The sequence below is a fragment of the Ranitomeya imitator genome, chromosome 1 (assembly GCF_032444005.1).
Source record: "Ranitomeya imitator isolate aRanImi1 chromosome 1, aRanImi1.pri, whole genome shotgun sequence".
Taxonomy (NCBI): domain Eukaryota; kingdom Metazoa; phylum Chordata; class Amphibia; order Anura; family Dendrobatidae; genus Ranitomeya; species Ranitomeya imitator.
This window is the reverse complement of record NC_091282.1, coordinates 112295348-112312628: the sequence shown is the minus strand read 5'-3', so window position 1 is coordinate 112312628 and position 17281 is coordinate 112295348. Positions and strand designations below refer to the sequence as shown.

At 49.1% G+C, this 17281-nt stretch overlaps 1 protein-coding gene across 1 annotated transcript in view; it reads right to left on the bottom strand.

Moving 5' to 3' along the window:
* MTX3 (metaxin 3) overlaps positions 1–5474 on the bottom strand; it is a 59456-nt gene extending 53982 nt beyond the window's left edge. Inside the window, exon 1 of the mRNA XM_069749795.1 lies at positions 5310–5474. Coding sequence (XP_069605896.1) covers positions 5310–5378 — 69 coding nt within the window. The 5' untranslated portion in view covers positions 5379–5474. The remainder of the gene's footprint in view (positions 1–5309) is intronic.
* Positions 5475–17281: the final 11807 nt, after the last annotated feature.

The window sequence follows — 17281 nt, the reverse complement described above, 5'->3', positions numbered from 1 at the left end:
TGGTACTCTATTTCGGTCCTAATGCCGGATGGACTTCACTTCTGTGACTGGCAACTCCTGGATGTGTCTGTCACTTTCCGGGCCTCACACTGGGTCATGACAAGCATTGACCATAGGTCAGATCGGGTCACCACCAATATTTTTGCTCATCTCTACTATTAGTGTTTTTTACATTTTTTTTATATTTAGTACATTAATTTATCTTGCCTTTTTGAAGCTCCATAAAGTAGTACACGGGGAAGCATCAGTAAAAAAAATCCTCAAGGTATGTATACACAACGTATTTTTGAGTCTCAAAAGGATGAACATATGCGTTTCTATGTAAAACTAATTTGGACTTGCTGTTCATTTGTTCGAGCTTTTGAGCGTCTTTTATCCTCTTCAGAGGTGTTCATAAGACACCAAGAGGTTAAAAGAAGTGAGAGGATCATGCTCTATACGTTACAATAGAAAACAATGCAAATCCTCCTGAAAAGGGTCCACCGCCTGGAAAAGATGTGTGCACATACCCTTAGGATAGTGTATGTTTACACAATTTTTTTTACATGAATTTTGAAGTGGATCAACTTCAGAATCCAAGTCAGAAAAGTCTATGAGAACATACCTTTACCAGGAATATGCTGTATTATGAAAATAACCCTTTTGATGACTCTGTGAAAGTTCTCACTCCCTAGCAATGACGTCAGTGAGTTCATCAGCTAAGAACTCCGCTCACCTTATTGACATCACCATGAGACACTGATGCTGTGCTATGATATGCAACTCAGTGTCTCTGCTGGCTGCCAGGCTGAACTTTCACATCATGCCAACTTTCAGCATGCATCTAGATGTAGCAGAGCTACACTCTTTGCAGGACAAATGGATTATCTTCTCTTTGGAGAGGTGAGGAATATGGTTATTTAATATTTTCTTTTACAGGGGACATGAGCTTCAGTAGATTAGCATCTCTTCGGACAAGTGAGGATTATGGCTGTTTATCATTTTATTTTTTTACAGGGGACATGGACTTTAATGGATTAGGGGTAAAGGTGAGTATAACTGTTTTTTAATTTTGGTTTCAAATAAAGGTGTCAGTGTCTTTATTTCAATTAAAGGACTTTGTTCTGGGTGTTTTTTTATTTATGACTATGGAGTTAATAATGGGGGCATCTTATAGACGCCTCTCCATTACTAACCCTTGGACTTGATGTCAACTGGCAATACAAAGCTGACATCAACCCCACTTCCATTAGCCTACTTGCCACCACACCAAGGAAAGTGGGAAGAGTGGAGGCTAAGCGCCAGAATTGGCGCATATTATGGATGCAATATTTCTGGGGCGGCTGAGAGCTTGTGTTTATAGTCTGGAATGGGGCCAATATCCATGGCCCCTTCCTAGGCTATTAATATAAGCCTGCAGCTGTCTGCCCAGCCATTGCTTATTATTAATTATAGGTGAGCCAATACAACATTTTTTTGGTCCCCCATTTTAATAACCAGTAAAAGCTAAGTATACATCTGTGAGCCGATATTAATAGCCTGGGAAGCTCCATATTTATTACCCCCTTCCCAGGGTATAAACATCTGCCTACAGCTGTCTGTTTTCCCTCTGCTGGTTAATAAAATTTCGGGGGATCAATGCCACTTTTTTCTTTTAAGTTAATTATTAGTAGTGATGAGCGACTATACTCGTTGCTCGGGTTTTCCTGAGCACTCTCGGGTAGTCTCCGAGTATTTGTGAGTGCTCGAAGATTTAGTTTTCCTCACCACAGCTGCATGATTTATGGCTGCTAGACAGCTTGAATACATGTGGGGATTCCCTTGCAACCAGGCAACCCCCACATGTAGTCAGGCTGGCTAGCAGCTGTAAATCATGCAGCTGTGTCGACAAAAACTAAATCTCTGAGCACATCCAAATACTCGGAGACCACACGAGCATGCTCGGGAAAACCAGAGCAACGACTATACTTGCTCATCCCTATTAGTTAAATACATGAACATTAAACTACACACTCACTGCACTGATAGTATATGCAACTGACATCTTATTATCTATTCTAGGTGTATTGACTGTATGTAATCTATTATATTCTAACAGGTCACACTATGAATTTACTGTACTCGGCTGATGAAATGTCACGTTTTCTAGGAGATGGTGTGTACAGTACAGACCAAAAGTTTGGACACAACTTCTCATTTAAAGATTTTTCTGTATTTTCATGACTATGGCTATGAAAATTGTCAAGAGTGTGCAAAGCAGTCATCAAAGCAAAAGATGGCTACCGTACTTTGAAGAACCTAGAATATAAGACATAATTTCAATTGTTTCACACTTTTTTGTTAAGTATATAATTCCACATGTGTTAATTCATAGTTTTGATGCCTTTAGTGTGAATGTACAATTTTCATGTAGAGAAAAAGGAGCAGCATCCATACCAGGTGAATTGTGTCCAAAACGGTCTTTATTCAGCCATAAAAACGATACGTTTCGGCCAAGACGGCCTTTGTCAAGTATATGACCGAAACGTTGTATCGTTTTTATGGCTGAATAAAGACCGTTTTGGACACGATTCACCTGGTATGGATGCTGCTCCTTTTTCTCTACTTGTGACTATGGGTCCGACTGGATCCTTGGACTCCTGAGCGTGCATCCCCCATCCGTGTGCTGGTGGTTGACTTTTTCTATGTAGCTGTACAATTTTCATGGTCATGAAAATACAGAAAAAATTTTAAATGAGAAGGTGAATCCAAACTTTTGGTCTGTACTGTATAAATCAGTTGTCACACACATGGTCAGTGTGCCATGCGTTTTTTTCTCACATCCATTGACTTCCATTGGTGAGTCTCATCCGATATACACGGGCAATCACAACATGCTGCAATTTTTTTTGCAGTCTGATCTGAGCTGAGGAGAAAAAAAAATTGCAGATGAGCAGGGACTCGTAAAACAACATTAGTCAAAGTGCAATCAGATTTTTTATCGGATTGCACACTTCCATTTTTCTTGCAAATGAGAATGAGCCCTTTATCTCAGAATTGGGAATTTTGATACTGACTGATTAGTTCTGGGAGAGAAAGAAGCAAATCTCTCCGGTAAGATATATCACAAAGTTGCTTATTTTCATGTACACTACGCAAAAAAAATAAAGGGAACACTTAAATAACACGAAGTAACACCAAGTCAATCACACTTCTGTTAAATCAACCTGTCCAGTTTTGAAGCAACACTGATTGTGAATCAATTTCTCTGGCTGTTGTACAAATGGAACAGACTACAGGTAGAAATGATAGGCAACTAGCAAAACAACCCTATAAAGGAGTGGTTCTGCATTGGGTGACCACAGACCATTTCTCTGTTCTCATCCTTTTTAGCTGTTTTGGTCACTTTTGCATTTTGTCACTGCTCTCACCCTTAGGGGTACAGTACAGTAGCATGAGGAGGTGTCTAGAACCTATAAAAGTTGATCAGGTAATGCAGCTCATCCAGGATGGCACATCAATGCGAGCCATGGCAAGAAGGGTATCTGTGTCTGTCAGCATAGTGTCCAGAGCATGGATCAGAAACCAGGAGACAGGCCAGTACACCAGGAGACGTGGAGAGGGCCGTAGGATGGCAGCAGGATCGCTTTCTCCTCCTTTGTGCAAGGAGGAATAGGAGCAGTGCCAGAACCCTGCAAAATGACCCCCAGCAGACCACCAACATCCATGTGTCTGCTCAAACTGTCAGAAACAGACTCCATGAGGGTGGTATGAGGGACCAACGACCACAAGTGGGTGCAGGAATATTGGCATTTACCAGATAAGACCAAGATTAGCAAATTCTACATTGGTGCACTGTGCTGTTCACGGATGAGAGCAGGTTCACACTGAGCACATGTGACAGACGTGACAGCATTCTGCTGCCTGCAACATCCTTCAGCATGACCGGTTTGGCACTGGATCAGTAATGGTGTGGGGAGGAATTTCTTTGGAGGGTCGCACAGCCCGCCATGTCCTAGCCATAGGTACCCTGACTGCCATTAGGTCCCGATATGAGATCCTCAGACCCCTTGTGAGACCATATGTTGGTGCGGTTGGCCCTGGATTCCTCCTAATGCAGGACAATGCTAGACCTCATGTGGCTGGACTGTGTCAGCAGTTCCTGCAAGATGAAGGCACTGAAGCTATGGACTGGCCCACATGTTCCCCACACCTGAATCTGATTGAACACATCTGGGACATCAGGCGGGCTGCAGAGCATTGCACATCAGGCGGGGGGCTGCAGAGCATTGCACATCAGGCGGAGGGTGTAGAGCATTGCACATCAGGGGGGCTGCAGAGCATTGCACATCAGGGGGGCTGCAGAGCATTGCACATCAGGCGGAGGGTGTAGAGCATTGCACATCAGGGGGGCTGCAGAGCATTGCACATCAGGCGGGGCGGGCTGCAGAGCATTGCACATCAGGCGGGGGGCTGCAGAGCATTGCACATCAGGCGGAGGGTGTAGAGCATTGCACATCAGGGGGGCTGCAGAGCATTGCACATCAGGGGGGCTGCAGAGCATTGCACATCAGGGGGGCTGCAGAGCATTGCACATCAGGGGGGCTGCAGAGCATTGCACATCAGGGGGGCTGCAGAGCATTGCACATCAGGCGGAGGGTGTAGAGCATTGCACATCAGGGGGGCTGCAGAGCATTGCACATCAGGGGGGCTGCAGAGCATTGCACATCAGGCGGGCGGCTGCAGAACATTGCACATCAGGCGGGGGGCTGCAGAGCATTGCACATCAGGCGGGGGGCTGCAGAGCATTGCACATCAGGCGGGGCGGGCTGCAGAACATTGCACATCAGGCGGGGGGCTGCAGAGCATTGCACATCAGGAGGGGGCTGCAAAGCATTGCACATCAGGAGGGGGGTGCAGAGCATTGCACATCAGACAGGGCTGCAGAGCATTGCACATCAGGAGGGGGCTGCAGAGCATTGCACATCAGGAGGGGGCTGCAGAGCATTGCACATCAGACAGGGCTGCAGAGCATTGCACATCAGGAGGGGGCTGCAGAGCATTGCACAATGATTATGGGGGCTGCAGAGCATCGCACATCAGGAGGGGGCTGCAGAGCATTGCACATCAGGAGGGGGCTGCAGAGCATTGCACATCAGGAGGGGGCTGCAGAGCATCGCACAATGATTATGGGGGCTGCAGAGCATCGCACATCAGGAGGGGGGTGCAGAGCATCGCACGATTATGGGGGCTGCAGAGCATCGCACATCAGGAGGGGGGTGCAGAGCATCGCACAATGATTCTGGGTGCACCTGTCCACTGCAACATCTGCTGGGTCACACCGCTCTTACCAGCACAACCAGGCATTCGTGGTGCACGGAGGGCAACCCCCAGTCACCACCCCAATACCTCAGCTCCATCACGGGGAGCCCCGGGGCAAACCGGCCACAACAGCCGAGCGCCGGTCCGGAATTTCCTGCCGGAGACTCAACCTCTCACAACGTCCGTCCCCCGAAGGGGCGGAGCCAGAGCGCTACATACACTGCGCGAGACCTGTAAATAACTCCGCCTACTACAGGGGGGAAGCCGCTAAGGTAAACATTAATAGGCCACGCCCACTTTATGTATTTCACTGTACACCCGCCCACTTCCATGTACACCCCTCCCACCTAGGTTACGTCATTTGACGCATCCACCTACGTAACGGTAGTAGTCGCCTGCGTCCTGTGGAGCGCCCTGTGCACATTTCGTCTACACGCGGCATTTCTGGTCCGATTTACGGAGAAAATGTCTTTTTTTTCCCGAACATAAAACTTACAACTTATTTGGAATAATTATTTGAGAAAACATAAAAATCAGGACTTTTTTTTATCTTGTTTAACCATTTTTTCTTTTATTAACCCTTTCGATGCAACATTTTTTGTAAATATGGGTTCTAGGCGTAACTTTGGTGCTCTCAAGTAATTTTTCCTGCGATTTTTCTCTTGTTTATAATTTTTACAGTTTGTTATGCACCATTGCATCCCTCCCAACTTTTGAAGAAGGGAAAGAGGAACAAAGTTTGCGGCGTGTGCAGCGCGCTGTGGCGAATTTTAGGCCACGCCTCTGACCACACCCATTTCACAACTAGTCACGCCCCAACCACACCCATTTAGCACTGCTGATCGCACTGGTTCATAAACAATAATTATAAACAAAAAAAATGGCCACACAGTGCTTCATCTATGTCCTATATAATTATCTAAGGGTCACTTCCGTCTTTCTGTCTGTCCTTCTGTCACAGATATTCATTGGTCACGGCCTCTGTCTGTCATGGAATCCAAGTCGCTGATTGGTCGTGGCAAAACAGCCACGACCAATCAGCGACGGGCACAGTCCGGCGGCAATATGGCCGCTCTTTCCTCCCCGCAGTCAGTGCCCGCTCCTTACTCCCTGCAGTCATCCAGTCAGCCCTCACACAGGGTTAATGCCAGCGTTACCGGAGCGCCTTGTAACGCACTCCGGTTACGCAGCTATTAACCCTGTGTGACCAACTTTTTACTATTGATGCTTCGTATGCAGCATCAATAGTAAAATGATCTAATGTTACAAATAATACTAATAATAAAAAAACAAAACGTTATTCTCATCCTCCGACGTCGCGTCCTCTCCTCGGCAGTGCAAGCGGCAGGTTCCGCTTCCAAAGATGCTATGGGAGAAGGACCTGCCATGACGTCACAGTCATGTGACCGCGACATCATCACAGGTCCTGCGCTCATACCAACCCTGGGACCAGAAGCTGCCGCGTGCACCGCACACAGGCAACAGGACTACAACGGACCCTCGGAAGGTGAGTATATGTTTCTTTTTTATTTTGTAACCTGTTACATACATGCCTGGGCAATATACTACGTGGCTCTGTGCTGTATACTACGTCGCTGTGCAATATACTACATAACTGGGCAATATACTACGTGGCTGGGCAATATACTACGTCGCTGTGCAATATACTACGTGGCTGGGCAATATACTACGTCGCTGAGGATCTGATATATCGTGCCGCGGTGTAACGCAGTCCGTTAACGCTGCTATTAACCCTGTGTGACCAACTTTTTACTATTGATGCTGCCTAAAAATATCTAATGTTAAAATAATAAAAATAAAAAATCATTATTTACTCACCTTCCGGCGCCTTTCCCACTCTTCGCGAAGCTGCGGGCCATGCATTGCGGTCTCGCGAGATGATGACATAGCGGTCTTGCGAGACCGAAATGCATTCTTGGGACCGGAGCGTCGCGAGGAGCATCGCTAAACGCCTTGCTGGATCTGGGGGCCTACGGAAGGTGAGTATATAACTATTTTTCATTTTAAGTCTTTTTTTTAACTGGGATATGGTGCCCACATTGCTATATACTACGTGGGCTGTGTTATATACTACGTGGGCTGTGTTATATACTACGTCTCTGTGCTATATACTACGTGGGCTGTGCTATATACTACATCGCTGTGCTATATACTACGTGGGCTGTGTTATATACTGCGTGAGCTGTGCTTTATACTATGTGAGCTGTGCTATATACTACGTGGCTGTGTTATATACTACGTGGGCTGTGCTATATACTACGTAGCTGTGCAATATACATGGCTGGGCAATATACTACGTGGTTGTGCTATATACTACTTGGGCTGTGTTATATACTATGTGGGCTTTATTATATACTATGTGGGCTGTTCTATATACTGCGTGGGCTGTGTTATACACTGCGTGGGCTGTGCTATATAATACATGGGCTATTATACACTGCGTGGGCTGTGTTATATACTACGTGGGCTGTGCTATATACTATGTGGGCTGTGTTATACACTGTGTGGGCTGTGCTATATACTACGTGGGCTGTGTTATATACTACGTGGCCTGTGTTATATACTATGTGGCCTGTGTTATATTTTACGTGGGCTGTGCTATATACTACGTGGGCTGTGCTATATACTGCGTGGGCAGTGCTATATACTACGTGGGCTGTTATACACTGCTTGGGCTGTGTTATATACTACGTGGGCTGTGCTATATACTACGTGGGCTGTGTTATATACTGTGTGGGCTGTGCTATATGCTACGTGGGCTGTACTATATACTACAAGGCTGTGCTATATGCTACGTGGCTGTGTTATATGCTACGTGGCTGTGCTATATGCTACGTGGGCTGTGTTATATACTACATGGCCTGTGCTATATACTACGTGGCCTGTGCTATATGCTACATGGCTGTGCTATATGCTATGTGGGCTGTATTATATGCTCTGTGGGCTATTTTATATGCTACTTGGCTGTGGTATATTTCTCTGCTGTATCTGTGCATCATGAATCGTGGTATGTGTTAAAGAGGGGGGCCCACTGAGACTCTTTCGCCCGGGGCCCTCAAAAACTGGAGCCAGCCCTGGCTTCACTGATTGTTCGTGGCTGGCTGGGCATGACCAATCAGCGACAGGAGCAGTCCAGCCACGAATTAGCGTGGAATTTGAACCATGCTTCACTAATTGGTCGCGCCAGCCCGGCCGAATCCTGTGTATTTATTGCATTATTCTGAAAACTTCATAAATAAACTACATACATATTCTAGAATACCCAATGCGTTAGAATCGGGCCACCATCTAGTACTGTATAATGGCCCCACATATTGCTGTGTACAGTATAATGGCCCCACATGATGTTCCATACTGTATAATGGCTGCACATGATGCTCCATACTGTATAATGGCCACACATGATGCTCCATACAGTATAATGGCCACACATGATGCTCCATACTGTATAATGGCCACACATGCTGCTCCATACTGTATAATGGCCACACATGATGCTCAATACTGTATAATGGCCCCACATGATTCTCAATACTGTATAATGGTGCCACATGATTCTCCATACTGTATAATGGCCACACATGATGCTCCATACTGTATAATGGCCCCACATGATTCTCAATACTGTATAATGGCGCCACATGATTCTCCATACTGTATAATGGCCACACATGATGCTCCATACTGTATAATGGCCACACATGATGCTCTATACTGTATAATGGCCACACATGATGCTCCATACTGTATAATGGCCAAACATGATTCTCAATACTGTATAATGGCCCCACATGCTGCTCAATACTGTATAATGGCAACACATGATGCTCCATACTGTATAATGGCAACACAGTGCTCCATACTCTATAATGGCCACACATGATGCTCAATACTGTATAATGGCCACACATGATGCTCAATACTGTATAATGGCCACACATGATGCTCATTACTGTACAATGGCCACACAGTGCTCAATACTGTATAATGGCCCAACATGATGCTGTGTACAGTATAATGGCCCCACATGATGCTCCATACAGTATAAAGGCCACACATGATGCTCAATAATGTATAATGGCCACACATGATGCTCAATACTGTATAATGGCCACACATGATGCTTAATACTGTATATTGTCTACACAGTGCTTCATACTGTATAATGGCCACACATGATGCTCCATACTGTATAATAACCACACATGATGCTCCATACTGTATAATGGCTCCGCTCCGTGCACATCATACACACATGGCTCTGCTCCATACACATCATACACACATGGCTCTGCTCCGTACACATCATACACACACGGCTCTGCTTTGTGCACCTCATACACACACGGCTCCGCTCCGTACACCTCATACACACATGGCTCTGTTACATCTACACTGTAAACCCCTCCTGACCCCACACATTAAGGCCTCTTTCACATTTCCGTCGGTACAGGACCATCGCAAACCGTCGGCCCGACGTACCGACGGACGTTGTGCAAATAGTGCACAACGTGGGCAGCGGATGCAGTTTTCAGACACATCTGCTGCCCATTATGAGTTCCGGGGAGGAGGGGGCGGAGTTCAGGCCGCGCATGCACGGTCGGAAATGGAGGTTCCGACGGACGAAAAAACGTTACATTGAACGTTTTTTCGTCACGACGGGCCGCAAAATCATGATGCATCCGTTGCACGACGGATGCGACGTGTGTCCATATGTCGCAATGCGTCGCTAATGCAAGTCTATGGAGAAAAAACGCATCCTGCGGGCAACTTTGCAGGATGCGTTTTTTCTCCAAAACGACGCATTGCGACGTTGGCCAAACGACAGAAGTGTGAAAGAGGCTTAAGCTTAGCTTACCCTCATCTAGCACCATGACAACCAGCACGGCAGAGTCCTGCAATACACGGAGGTCTTTGATCATGTGACTCCTGACTCCTCCCCTCCTGTGACCTCATCACAGGTCTTGTGTGCACAGAGCAGCGGAAGCCATAAATGTGGTGTGCGGGTCTACAGTGCGGGACAAGTACAGCCCCCTCCCCCGTGATCGCGGGCCAGACTCTCAAAATCGGGACTGCCCTGCAAGATACGGGACGGTTGGGAGGTGTGCCATTGGTAGGAGCTTTGGGATCTGATTCAACAAAGTCTTTTTCCCAGAAAATTAGTGTGAAACACTGAGAAATGGCAAGAATGTCGTGTAGCGAAGAATTGCATAAAATCTTTGAAGCTTGTGGCGCTTTCGTGCCAATATCAAGCAGCTGTGCCAAAATGAGTGCAGCGGGGAGCGGAAGGGCCGCATCTGCCCCTAGGATTCACCAGCAGTGCCAGCGGTTCATATGCTGTTACTCCAGTAATGCCAGCTGTCTGCTTGCAAATCTATGATACATGGTATTTATCTGTGCAGTTCGGCTGGTCATACATCACTGCATTATTCTGCCTGTATAATCTACAAACCTTGAATAGACCTACATAATAGCAATTGATTTTGCTGGGAAAGATTACATTGCATCACTTACCTATGTCCTGCAATGTCCATTAGGGATTCTTTAAATATTTGTTCTGAGTATATTTATTGTAGTATTGCAATACCATAATCATTGACACTTGATTCATATGTCCGGTTCCTAGGGGGTTCTACCTCTCTATGGGGTTGTTTGTTTATTGTTTTTAATGTTTTTAATGTATTGTTGTGTATTTTTTTGGACTCTAATAAATTATTCTAATAAATAATACACTTTGTATTGAGGGTGTTCCTCAGTTTATGGTATGTCTCTTTTCCCCTTACCTTAACTCAGTATTGGCATACTTTGGGCAGATCCGCTATTGTTTTGTCGTATTGTTGATGGTGCCCTCCACCCCTGTTCTGTATTTTATTTGGTGATATACAGTACAGACCAAAAGTTTGGACACACCTTCTCATTCAAAGATTTTTCTGTATTTTCATGATTATGAAAATTGTACATTCACACTGAAGGCATCAAAACTATGAATTAACACATGTGGAATTATATACTTAACAAAAAAGTGTGAAACAACTGAAAATATGTATTATATTCTAGGTTCTTCAAAGTAGCCACCTTTTGCTTTGATGACTGCTTTGCACACTCTTGGCATTCTCTTGATGAGCTTCAAGAGGTAGTCACCGGGAATGGTCTTCCAACAATCTTGAAGGAGTTCCCAGAGATGCTTAGCACTTGTTGGCCCTTTTGCCTTCACTCTGCGGTCCAGCTCACCCCAAACCATCTCGATTGGGTTCAGGTCTGGTGACTGTGGAGGCCAGGTCATCTGGCGTAGCACCCCATCACTCTCCTTCTTGGTCAAATAGCCCTTACACAGCCTGGAGGTGTGTTTGGGGTCATTGTCCTGTTGAAAAATAAATGATGGTCCAACTAAGCGCAAACCGGATGCAGGGCCGCCATCAGGGCATTACAGCCGTGACTGGCGTATGGGGCCCGGTGAGCAGAGGGGGCCCGCATCGGGCCCCCTCTTACCTGCTCACCGGGCCCCTACCGGCAGCCGCAGGCTGAACCGGACCCTTAGCGGCGGCCAGCGCTACAGCTGTACGCTATTGACGTGCGGGCCCGCATGTCAATAATTAACAGCCGCCAGCCGCAGCGTGCTGGTCGCCGGCGTCTGACGTCATTGTCAGTCGCCGGCGAGTGCACGGTGCAGCTGCGTGGAGAGAGGAGCGCGGCAGGTAAGTAGAATTTTTTTTTTTTTTTGAGAGCGGCGATGCGGGGGGGGGGGGGGGGCCAGGGCAGTAAAGCTGGACACAGGGTGGGGGCCGGGGGGCAGTAAAGCTGGACACAGGGTGGGGGCCCGGGGGCAGTAAAGCTGGACACAGGGTGGGGGCCGGGGGGCAGTAAAGCTGGACACAGGGTGGGGGCCCAGGGGCAGTAAAGCTGGACACAGGGTGGGGGCCCAGGGGCAGTAAAGCTGGACACAGGGTGGGGGCCGGGGGGCAGTAAAGCTGGACACAGGGTGGGGGCCGGGGGGCAGTAAAGCTGGACACAGGGTGGGGGCCCGGGGGCAGTAAAGCTGGACACAGGGTGGGGGCCGGGGGGCAGTAAAGCTGGACACAGGGTGGGGGCCGGGGGGCAGTAAAGCTGGATACAGGGTGGGGGCCGGGGGGCAGTAAAGCTGGACACAGGGTGGGGGCCGGGGGGCAGTAAAGCTGGACACAGGGTGGGGGCCGGGGGGCAGTAAAGCTGGACACAGGGTGGGGGCCCGGGGGCAGTAAAGCTGGACACAGGGTGGGGGCCGGGGGGCAATAAAGCTGGACACAGGGTGGTTGCCGGGGGGCAGTAAAGCTGGACACAGGTTGGGGGCCGGGGGGCAGTAAAGCTGGACACAGGGTGGGGGCCCGGGGGCAGTAAAGCTGGACACAGGGTGGGGGCCGGGGGGCAGTATAGCTGGACACAGGGTGGGGGCCGGGGGGCAGTAAAGCTGGACACAGGGTGGGGGCCGGGGGGCAGTAAAGCTGGACACAGGGTGGGGGCCGGGGGGCAGTAAAGCTGGACACAGGGTGGGGGCCGGGGGACAGTAAAGCTGGACACAGGGTGGGGGCCGGGGGGCAGTAAAGCTGGACACAGGGTGGGGGCCCGGGGGCAGTAAAGCTGGACACAGGGTGGGGGCCGGGGGGCAGTAAAGCTGGACACAGGGTGGGGGCCCGGGGGCAATAAAGCTGGACACAGGGTGGGGGCCGGGGGGCAGTAAAGCTGGACACAGGGTGGGGGCCCGGGGGCAGTAAAGCTGGACACAGGATGGGGGCCCGGGGGCAGTAAAGCTGGACACAGGGTGGGGGCCCGGGGCAGTAAAGCTGGACACAGGGTGGGGGCCGGGGGGCAGTAAAGCTGGACACAGGGTGGGGGGCGGGGGGCAGTAAAGCTGGACACAGGGTGGGGGCCGGGGGGCAGTAAAGCTGGACACAGGGTGGGGGCCCGGGGGCAGTAAAGCTGGACACAGGGTGGGGGCCGGCGGGCAGTAAAGCTGGACACAGGGTGGGGGCCGGGGGGCAGTAAAGCTGGACACAGGGTGGGGGCCGGGGGGCAGTAAAGCTGGACACAGGGTGGGGGCCGGGGGGCAGTAAAGCTGGACACAGGGTGGGGGCCGGGGGGCAGTAAAGCTGGACACAGGGTGGGGGCCCGGGGGCAGTAAAGCTGGACACAGGGTGGGGGCCGGGGGGCAGTAAAGCTGGACACAGGGTGGGGGCCGGGGGGCAGTAAAGCTGGACACAGGGTGGGGGCCGGGGGGCAGTAAAGCTGGACACAGGGTGGGGGCCCGGGGGCAGTAAAGCTGGACACAGGGTGGGGGCCGGGGGGCAGTAAAGCTGGACACAGGGTGGGGGCCGGGGGGCAGTAAAGCTGGACACAGGGTGGGGGCCGGGGGGCAGTAAAGCTGGACACAGGGGGGCAGAGTGCTGGACAGAGATGGGGCAGAGTGCTGGACAGAGATGGGGCAGAGTGCTGAACAGAGATGGGGCAGAGTGCTGGACAGAGATGGGGCAGAGTGCTGAACAGAGATGGGGCAGAGTGCTGGACAGAGATGGGGCAGAGTGCTGGACAGAGATGGGGCAGAGTGCTGGACAGAGATGGGGCAGAGTGCTGGACAGAGATGGGGCAGAGTGCTGGACAGAGATGGGGCAGAGTGCTGGACAGAGATGGGGCAGAGTGCTGGACAGAGATGGGGCAGAGTGCTGGACAGAGATGGGGCAGAGTGCTGGACAGAGATGGGGCAGAGTGCTGGACAGAGATGGGGCAGAGTGCAGGACAGAGATGGGGCAAAGTGCAGGACAGAGATGGGGCAGAGTGCAGGACAGAGATGGGGCAGAGTGCAGGACAGAGTTGGGGCAGAGTGCAGGACAGAGATGGGGCAGAGTGCAGGACAGAGATGGGGCAGAGTGCTGGACAGAGATGGGGCAGAGTGCTGGACAGAGATGGGGCAGAGTGCTGGACAGAGATGGGGCAGAGTGCTGGACAGAGATGGGGCAGAGTGCTGGGCAGAGATGGGGCAGAGTGCTGGGCAGAGATGGGGCAGAGTGCTGGGCAGAGTGCTGGGCAGAGATGGGGCAGAGTGCTGGGCAGAGATGGGGCAGAGTGCTGGACAGAGATGGGGCAGAGTGCTGGACAGAGATGGGGCAGAGTGCTGGGCAGAGTGCTGGACAGAGATGGGGCAGAGTGCTGGGCAGAGATGGGGCAGAGTGCTGGACAGAGATGGGGCAGAGTGCTGGACAGAGATGGGGCAGAGTGCTGGACAGAGATGGGGCAGAGTGCTGGACACTGGTGGGGCAGAGTGCTGGACACTGATGGGGCAGAGTGCTGGACAGAGATGGGGCAGAGTGCTGGACAGAGATGGGGCAGAGTGCTGGACAGAGATGGGGCAGAGTGCTGGACAGAGATGGGGCAGAGTGCTGGACAGAGATGGGGCAGGATTGGAAACAGATGGGGCAGAGTGCTGGACACAGATGGGGCAGGATTGCACACAGACTGGGCAGAGTGCTGGACACAGATGGGGCAGGATTGGACACAGATGGGGCAGAGTGCTGGACACAGATGGGGCAGGATTGGAAACAGATGGGGCAGAATGGAGACAGATGGGGCAAGATTGGAGACAGATGGGGCAGGATGGATACGATGGAGACAGATGAGGCAGGATGGGGAGATCATATGGGGCAGAATGGATACTCATGAGGGCAGGATGGGAGAACATATGGCTGGAGCCTGGAATGAGACACACGGGGGCTAGGATGGCGAATATTACCATAGGGGCTAATTAAAGGATATTATTATTGCAGTGATGTATTTATTTTATTTTTTGAGTATACTGTTTTAAATGGGGGGGAGGTCCTGTTACTGTGTAGAGTGATACTATGTTGCCTTCTTCATGTGGTGTAATGTAGAAGTTGGGAAAATTAAGTAATGTGTTCTACAAGCGGAACTCGAAATAACTGTTTTATTTCCTGCAGAGACGAGTCCTGGCTGGATGAAGTGATGGCGGTCTGTGCTGGATGAAAGATGAAGGACTTCACCTAGAGACGTCACTGGTGAGTCAGTGTTACCTATACACTGACACTATACACTGTATACTATATACAGAGGTCCTGTGTACAATGTCACCAGTGATCACTGTATTACCTATACATTATATACAGAGCTTCTGTGTATAATGTCACCGGTGATCACTGTATTACCTGTACACAGACACTGCTTACTAATTACAGATCTCCTGTGTATAATGGCACTGATGGTGATAGTATTGTGGTTTTTTTTTTATTACTGATCAGTATTGTAGTATTCAGTCATTTGTGGTTATATGCGGTCTGGTCATGGTGTAGCGGTATTTGTTCCTTGTATTTTATATTATTCGATCACTGTGGTGGTAATATGTCATCTGGTCATAGTGCTGTGGTATTTGTTCCTTGTATGTGATATTATAGGTCATTTTAAAAATTGAAAAATAAATAAAAATATACCTAAATTGTATTGCATATTTTAACAAATAATTAGTAGGTTACAGTAGAGTAGGGCCCGGCCAAAAGTGTCTACCGTGTTATGGTGGCGGCTTAAAAAATCTTTTGGCCAAAACAAAAGCTGCCGGCTATATGTGTGATCTGGTGATGGGAACTGTCAATGTGTGATAGGTGAGAAGTGGAGATTTTCCAAGAGAGAGCGGTGGGACTGTGGACAGTTCGTGGGGTGGAGCCTGGAGGCGGGGCTAGAGTGGAGCCTGGGTGGAGTTTCAAGGGGGCCCCGAAAATTTTGCCAGTATGGGGCCCCAAAATTTCTAGTGGCAGCCCTGACCGGATGGAATAGCATGCCGCTGCAAGATGCTGTGGTAGCCATGCTGGTTCAGTATACCCTCAATTTTGAATAAATCCCCAACAGTGTCACCAGCAAAGCACCCCCACACCATCACACCTCCTCCTCCATGCTTCACGGTGGGAACCAGGCATGTAGAGTCCATCTGTTCACCTTTCCTGCATCACACAAAGACACGGTGGTTGGAATCAAAGATCTCAAATTTGGACTCATCAGTGCCTGCTGCACAAAGTCTTCTCTTAACAGTTGTTGTAGAGATCTGTCTGCTGCTAGAATTCTGTGTGGTATTGACCTGGTCTCTAATCTGAGCTGCTGTTAACCTGCGATTTCTGAGGCTGGTGACTCGGATAAACGTATCCTCAGAAGCAGAGGTGACTCTTGGTCTTCCTTTCCTGGGGCAGTCCTCATGTGAGCCAGTTTCTTTGTAGCGCTTGATGGTTTTTGCCACTGCACTTGGGGACACTTTCAAAGTTTCCCAATTTTTCTGACTGACTGACCTTCATTTCTTAAAGTAATGATGGCCACTTGTTTTTCTTTACTTAGCTGCTTTTTTCTTGCCATAATACAAATTCTAACTGTCTATTCAGTAGGACTATCAGCTGTGTATCCACCAGACTTCTGCACAACACAACTTATTGTCCCAATCCCATTTATAAGGCAAGAAATCCCACTTATACCTGACAGGGCACACCTGTGAAGTGAAAACCATTCCCAGTGACTACCTCTTGAAGCTCATCAAGAGAATGCCAAGAGTGTGCAAAGCAGTCATCAAAGCAAAAGGTGGCTACTTTGAAGAACCTACAGTATAAGACATAATTTCAGTTGTTTCACACTTTTTTGTTCAGTATATAATTCCACATGTGTTAATTCATAGTTTTGATGCCTTCAGTGTGAATGTACAATTTTCATAGTCATGATAATACAGAAAAATCTTTAATTTAGAATGTGTGTCCAAACTTTTGGTCTGTACTGTACATGTATTCAGAAAAAAACTAAATCTCTCCAAAATAGCGTCGGCCGATAGCTCCTACAGTGCAGGTGTAGCCAGCACCATTTTGATCTTTGATTGTCCCCACCAAGATGGCTCCGGCGACGCCTGCAGAGTAGCATCTGTCAGATCGCCAATACATGCTACTGCGCAGGCACGGCCGGCTCTGCTTTGAGA